The sequence below is a fragment of the Salvelinus fontinalis genome, chromosome 13 (genome assembly GCF_029448725.1).
Source record: "Salvelinus fontinalis isolate EN_2023a chromosome 13, ASM2944872v1, whole genome shotgun sequence".
Lineage (NCBI taxonomy): Eukaryota > Metazoa > Chordata > Actinopteri > Salmoniformes > Salmonidae > Salvelinus > Salvelinus fontinalis.
This window is the reverse complement of record NC_074677.1, coordinates 28187658-28194609: the sequence shown is the minus strand read 5'-3', so window position 1 is coordinate 28194609 and position 6952 is coordinate 28187658. Positions and strand designations below refer to the sequence as shown.

The 6952-nt window shown below is 39.1% G+C and overlaps 1 protein-coding gene across 2 annotated transcripts; it reads right to left on the bottom strand.

Annotated features, from left to right (window-relative positions):
• Positions 1-1552: 1552 nt before the first annotated feature.
• Positions 1553-6395, bottom strand: LOC129868352 (membrane-associated progesterone receptor component 1-like). 2 transcript variants are annotated; one of them, XM_055942266.1, is made up of 4 exons: positions 5676-6395; positions 4753-4908; positions 4612-4669; positions 4084-4175 (listed from the first exon to the last, which is right to left on the bottom strand). In XM_055942266.1, exons 1-4 carry the CDS (start codon positions 5968-5970, stop codon positions 4166-4168), a joined length of 519 nt encoding a protein of 172 aa, XP_055798241.1. In that variant the 5' UTR covers positions 5971-6395; the 3' UTR covers positions 4084-4165. The 2 variants fall into 2 exon arrangements, with proteins under 2 accessions (XP_055798240.1, XP_055798241.1); XM_055942265.1 differs by lacking the exon at positions 4612-4669 and having other exon boundaries at positions 1553-4175; positions 5676-6100.
• Positions 6396-6952: the final 557 nt, after the last annotated feature.

Genomic DNA, 6952 nt, shown 5'->3' with positions numbered 1-6952 from the left:
AGCCCTTCAGGAAAGATTTTCCAGATTGATAAATGTGGGAGAGAAGTTTGGAGTGCTGTCAACCTTCCAAAGTCTCTCAAATGAGGAGCTGACAGAACAATGTGAGGCCCCTAGTATGACACTGCACTATAAAGAACACTCAGACTTGGACGGCAGAGAGCTTGCACAGGAACTGAAGAACTTGCTTGACTTGCCATCGAAGACCTTGACCCTGCTTGAGCTTCTGATATTTATACACGAAAGGGAGCTCTCAGAAATGTATCCAAATTTGTAGACTGCTCTCAGAATTTGTCTTACTCTTCCAGTGACCATAGCTGAAGCAGAGAGGAGCTTTTCAAAGCTGAAGCTCATCAAATCCTACCTGAGGTCCACCATGTCACAGGAACACCTTAGTGGCATTGCTGTCGTCAGTATTAAACATGCAATTGCTGGGCAGATTTCTTATGATGATGTAATTGATGACTTTGCATCATGGAAGGCAAGAAAGGTCAGAGTTTAGATGGCAGTTGTGCAATTTAGTTTGTGTGTTTCTTGTTTGAGTGCAGTAGTGTAATAATCAGGTTCTCTTCTTTTTTAAGTGTGTTATTCTATTTGTGTGATATAGGATTTGTGCAATTTAGTTTTATTTGTGCGTTTTTTGTTAGCAATAGGGTAATAGTGTAACAATTCGATTATCTTGTTTATTTCTATTTATGTACTACAATTTGTTTCTATTTGTCTTTGTTACTTCTTTTTGATATTTATGAGTCTTATTTTTGTATATATTTTGTCATTTATACAGTTTTAAATGTTATGATTATTTATTTGTGTTGTTCCAAATGTCTGAATAAAAATTACAGTTAGTGCAGAATAGTGCTTTTTTTTGGTTTGTTGGCGGGGGTGCTGAAGGGGGGGTTGGCCCAGGGAGCCATACAAGCTAGAACCGTCACTGATTCCTAGTCATGTGAAAATAGAACCGCCATTGATTCCTAGTCATGTAAAATCCATAGATTAGGGCCAAATGTATTTTTTTTTCAATTGACTGATTTGCTTATATGAACTGTAACTCAGTAAAATCTTTGAAATTGTTGCATGTTGTGGTTATATTTTTGTTCAGTGTACATCATTGGTTTAGACACATAATTATTCCACCCATTAGGCCATCATTGATTTAAATGGGGCCGTCTGTTCTATTCATTCTACTTGTGTACTCTTGTCTTCCAACATGGTGCCTGGTGTGGTTGCTAGGCGATTTGTGACGCATCTGCAACCCCTTCATACAGGATTTGTAATTAAATCATAAAAAATCAACACTTCAGAGAAAAGTAGGACATTGTGATGAGTAAATAATGTAACGGAATTGTACCCTAAACCCCTTATATTATTTCAGCTGAGTGTCATGCACAGAATCATATACGTCAGGAAGAACTACGCCTCTATGGGTCTCGAGGCTATCATGCACATCATCAAGCAATACCTCACTAGCATCCTATTCAAATATTTGTCACTAGTTTACTGAATATATCTTGCCCATGACCAGCATTCACACACACACAATAAAAAACTGAAAACATTTCTTACAGTTTGATAATCCATTTGGGGAGATTTATTTATCATATCAAAATATCAGTCTCATGATCACACAGACAATGACATTCCTTAGTAATGAATTTTTTTGTGTTCCCTTCCTGTGCCTACTGGTATTCGAGTCCAGGTTCTGGCCCATTCCTGGGAGTATTTACCATGACATACATAATGGATACAGGCAGCAGCCTTAGTTCACTTGACATTTTGAAAAAATGTGAGCTACAGTATGAACATCCAAAAACCTACTTAATCCAGTACAAGCCATACACTAGTAGTATGTGAAAATATCCAACCAATTGTGTTATTACAAAGTCATGCTGAAAGTGAATGCTAGACTAAGTATATCAAGCATTATCTTCTCTAACGCATATGAGAAACACTAGCTCAGCTTCTGTGTAATTGAAAATCTGTGGTCATCTCAAGATTACAAAAAAGGAAATAAATTCATATCAAGCTACAGCTGTTAATTTCATCAACAAAAATAGTGATTCAAATATTCATCAAACACCTAATTTTCAGTGACAATTGGCAATACTATAACTGACTAAAGAGACCCTGAAAAAAATTATAACTAAACAAATATGATTTTTCATTTTAGTTGACTAAAGTGAGACTATAATCTGACTACTACATGGATTGGACAAGAGTTTCTGGAAAGATTGAGAGCTTTTCAGTGATAAGCACAATTAATATTTGCAGCACAGATGCTCAGGGCAGTTCTATACTGCACTGGGAAGGACGCTCCACATCCGCCAAACACAGCCTAGCCTACATCAGCTGGTGAGCTGCGTGGGAACAAGCAATGAGTGTGGGTAGACAGGCGCTCCTTTGGCTCCACCTCTGATTATACATATTGTGCAGACGACTCTTGCTTCCCTATAGCTAACAAGTCCCCACCAGCCTTCTAGTAAGATACCCTTTGCCTGGTTAACAAACACAAGATGCTTTACAAAATAAAATAGCAGCATTAAGTTTAATAGTAAAACTGTCTAGCTATGTTTCTCTCCCTTGAGTATAGAAACATTTTTGAATTTGTGGTCTCGCTCAACCCTCCCACTTTTCCCACTGCATTTTATAGCCAGGTTCTGTAGCCAACGTACTAGCCAAATCTCTTTTCCTCAGAGAAAACTACTTGATTCTAGCCATTACTGCTCAAAAGACATGACCCTTAATACCGGCGCGACGTTTTTCTATTGTTTATTGGCATTTTACATTCATTAAACCAAAGCGGACGTTCTTAAACTAGGCTACTTGCAGACCAGACCGTTAACCATTTGTTAAGGCTACACCTTCAGTCATGTTACTTCTACACCTAGTTATAGCCAACAAACTAGGGTGTGTTCAGCAGGTCAACATTCAGTAACATTTAGATAAAAATGTAGAACAAAATTGCCTCTCTGACATGTTGAATAAGAAATAACGATGACTCTTAATGGAATTTCTATTTGCAACATTCAAGAATGTTTTGAAAATGAAAGTGGCCCTGGTAACATTACCAAACATTTTATGGCACAACAATAATGGTAAATGAGTAGTAAACAACTTGACTAAATCCATCTTGCCACTACACTATATATCTGACTGGGTTAATAACTTTAAGTTAATGTGGACCCAGTGACTCAAACTTGAGCACTTGGACCAGGACTCGACCACTGGTGACTCGATCCGGACTTGAGGTTTAGTGACTTGACTATATCACTGGGTGAAATTGTCATTAGCCCGTTCTACTTTTGGACATCAATGTGGCAGTGGAACGTTGATAACAACGGAAATGACACGACCGAGTGACGGAGGAGCAACCAACCCATACTACTTTGCGGCACCATCTGGTGACTGTGTTACACACTCTCTGCGCTTGTGTGTGTGTTTTGCATGCAATGCTCAATATCATGTAGGCTCAATTAGAGATTTACACACCCAGATAACTGTTACACATGTTAGTCATATTTTTGCTGTTGGGAATATGTTATGCAGAAAAATATGTTGGTAGGACAAGGCTATATAGATTTGTACACATGGAAGTCAATTATTTATGTTTACTATAGGTTGAGGCAATACAAATGTGATGTGACTAAAACGAAAGGTCATTTAGTTGACTAAAATGGCCAACTGTTTCTATAATTTTGACAATAACTAGACTTAATGATTATACAAATGACAAAAACGTGACTAAGACAATATTTTAGTCAAAATGACAATCTAGAAGATGGCCAAAATGAACACTGAGCTACAGTAATAGATCCTACAACAGCCTCTACATTACAACTAATACTACCTGTATAACTTCAATGACAGTACAGTATTCAATAATTATTCTAACCTTTACCAAAATCAAGTGTATTTTAGGTTAATGAAGGTCAATGGCATATGAAATTAGCATAAGAGGTGGTCCATGACATAATACAAAAACCATACAGGTGAAAGCATTTCACTCAATGGCTGCAACACAAGGCAATATGCATAACATCCTGAAAAAATTAAGGCATCTGAATTTCCCTTGTGCACTCGTGAGTTCTAGTCCATCTTTTTGTCCTTGACCTCCTCGTCATCCGTGTACTCTGTGGGTTCTTCTCCAGGTTTCAGAAGTTTCCCAACGTAGTCATACTTTTCTGTGAAAGGAAAGATGAAAATTACTGAGTCCCTCGAGGACCTTCAGACAACAGAGAGCATCTCAAGAACATGATAATCACTGGGTAGAGAACAACCATTTTAATTTTTTTTTTTTTTTTTATATGAATTAAAGACTCCCATGTGTGTGTTTAAATTTAAAGCAGTATTCAATGTAATGTAGATGAAAGTGTATCTAACAGATTCATTTTGATGCAAAGTAGCATTATGTTATCCCTTGGCATGGTACCATATTTTTGTATGTGATGTAGCCAACTCTTCTATCATTGCCAAGTCACACAAGAGGAACACAGTAGTTGACTTAAGCTCAAAAAGACTGGACCACCACAAGACAAGTTATTCCCTGCGGCACATAGAACTATTGATGTTTAAAATGTAGGTCTAAGGGTCATCAAAGCTGTTTGGTGCATGAACAACCTGCACTGTTGAGTGGATAGTGGGTGCGTGTGATGTTCACTGCAAGGGGTCCATTTCCCTAGAGGTAGAAGTTGAAAATACAGTATCTGAATGTAGATCAGTGTTTTGTAGCAACTACTACCAACTCCTGCATCAACTCACGAGTGAACTGGGTCTCCCATTCATTGAGGCTTTCCTGTTGCATGACGTTGAGGTCCGAGAGGTCGTCGTGGGTCTGTTTCAGGGCCTCCTTCTCCAGACAGAAGGTGGCCAGGCCCCTGGAGGCATCTTTACCAGCAAACACTCCATAAGGACCCTCTGGAAAACATCACACACAGATTTTGAAATTCAGCCAAATATTCTATAAACTAAAATGTGATTGTGAAGACAGAAAATATGCAATTTTATTTATCTGCTAATTAAATTCCACATGCTCTCCAACATACATACAGTAGCTTAATGATGGCTTCAAAGATAACCCCCCCCTAACAACAAGTTCTCTATTCTAAATATTGAGACTGACAGAAGGTACAGACTGAATCCTTTAAATGAGAGCTAGTACTGCTTTACAGTATTCCTCAACAATACTTTTTTTGTGCAACCATATGGTCTTGCTGAATTGAACATTCAACCTTTGTGCAAGGCTGTGTCAACCTTTATTTTGAAATAGCATGAAGGCAACAAGCACACACCTCAATACAGACTGAGAAGATATGCAATTTCTATACATTTTAAGGAAGGGTGTTCTTCGGGGGTTGTGTGACAGTGCAGGATCAATCAACTTGGTGAGAGGTTACATGCCATTGTGCCAACTCGGCTGAACACGCCAGTTAGCGTGTTGTGAAATTCGACTGCGGGTGATTCATAAAGAAGGGGACGTGGCGTTTTAGATGGTCGTACTTCCAATGCAACAACTTCGAAATAAAAAATATATATACACATAATTCAATAGACAAAGTAACAAGTCTAAGAATAAAACTGAGTGACCAGCAAGCCAGTTGGCTACGGTTGCACCAACCATTCATTTGAGCAGAAATAGCTGGTGTTGCGCCACATGAGCACAAATAGCCTACAACTTATTTTACCTGGCCCGTAGAATGTCTTTCCTCTGGTAACATCGAACACCTTTGAATTGACAGCCATAAGAATTCTTGGATTTTGCAGGCCATCGTACGGTTGTAGCTCCGCTAACGTGAAATCTCTTCTCTTGAATTTAGGCAGAGGTTCCTCAACCTCGCCCATATCTGCAGGTGTGTCTCCGCGGAAGATTTTGTACAAAAGAAATATGCAGAGGCCAAGCAGACTCAAATTCAACGGAGACGTGAACATTTCCTGCAAAACTCCTGGAGTAGTTTCATCTACTCCCTTTGTATCAGCCATGTTTATCGCTGTATGCTTCTTCTTCTTTGGTATCTTCTTCTTTGATGGGGTTAAAGGCGATTGGCATCCAATGTTTATGGTACATTACCGTCACCAGCTGGACGGGGTATGGAATAAGAAACAACAACAAAAACATCGGGAAAGGGGGAAAACGACATCATACAAAACAAAACACGTCAACTATTTGTGTATGTTTTAAAAAATGTAATCATACTTCTTCAATCACAGTCCACTCTAAAATATATCCCTACACATGCTCAGGGGCCTGTGATGGGGCTACATTCACCGACAGGATTTCTTGCACCGCCTCGGCTGTGAAATCACAGACCCAAAAAACATTCAGCGGCATTCACGATTCCAATTTTCTTAGACTTTTTCTCCGCTTGTGCTGTACAGTTTATGACCATTGCAATAAATAATACAGAGTCCACCTTTTTAACATGTAGCATTTTACTATCCCTCAGTTGATGAGAAACCTTCACTGGTTTTGGTGGCTCTACTACTATTGCTTCTTCCCCGCTACTCGTTCCTTACGATTTTCTCACCGCCTCCAGATAGGAGTCATGCTGGACACTCCTTACCCTTGCCACCTTATTCTCCTTCACCTTAACAGGGCACTCCAAGAATTCCTGGAGATGTTCACCTCCACATTTGCAGCATTTCCCTTCATCTGGCATACGATATTCTATCCTTCTGCACACACTTGACACATTACCAAACATTTTACATTTATGACACTGAAGGGGCCTGTGCACAAAAGCTCTTACAGGGTATCTCATGAATCCTAACTTTATATGACAAGGAAGAGACTCTTCATCAAAGAACAGTAGCATGGATGAAGTTAACTTCTTTTCTCCATCCACCATACAGGTCAATCGACGTGCACCAACCACTCCATCAATGTCTTCAGTTATATCCTCTGCCTTTATTTCTTGCATCATCCGAGAAATACCCCCCTAATACCCCCGTTACAAAAATCCAT

What these genes read in the sequence shown, in the direction of transcription:
- LOC129868352 (XM_055942265.1), bottom strand. Translation starts at nt 5,970, where the DNA reads ATGGCTGATACAAAGGGAGTAGATGAAACTACTCCAGGAGTTTTGCAG. An exon ending in AAAGACATTCTACGGGCCAG is followed by an intron (nt 4,909 to 5,675) that starts GTAAAATAAGTT and finishes GATGTTTTCCAG; the next exon opens with AGGGTCCTTATGGAGTGTTT. An exon ending in ATGGGAGACCCAGTTCACTC is followed by an intron (nt 4,176 to 4,752) that starts GTGAGTTGATGC and finishes TTCCTTTCACAG; the next exon opens with AAAAGTATGACTACGTTGGG.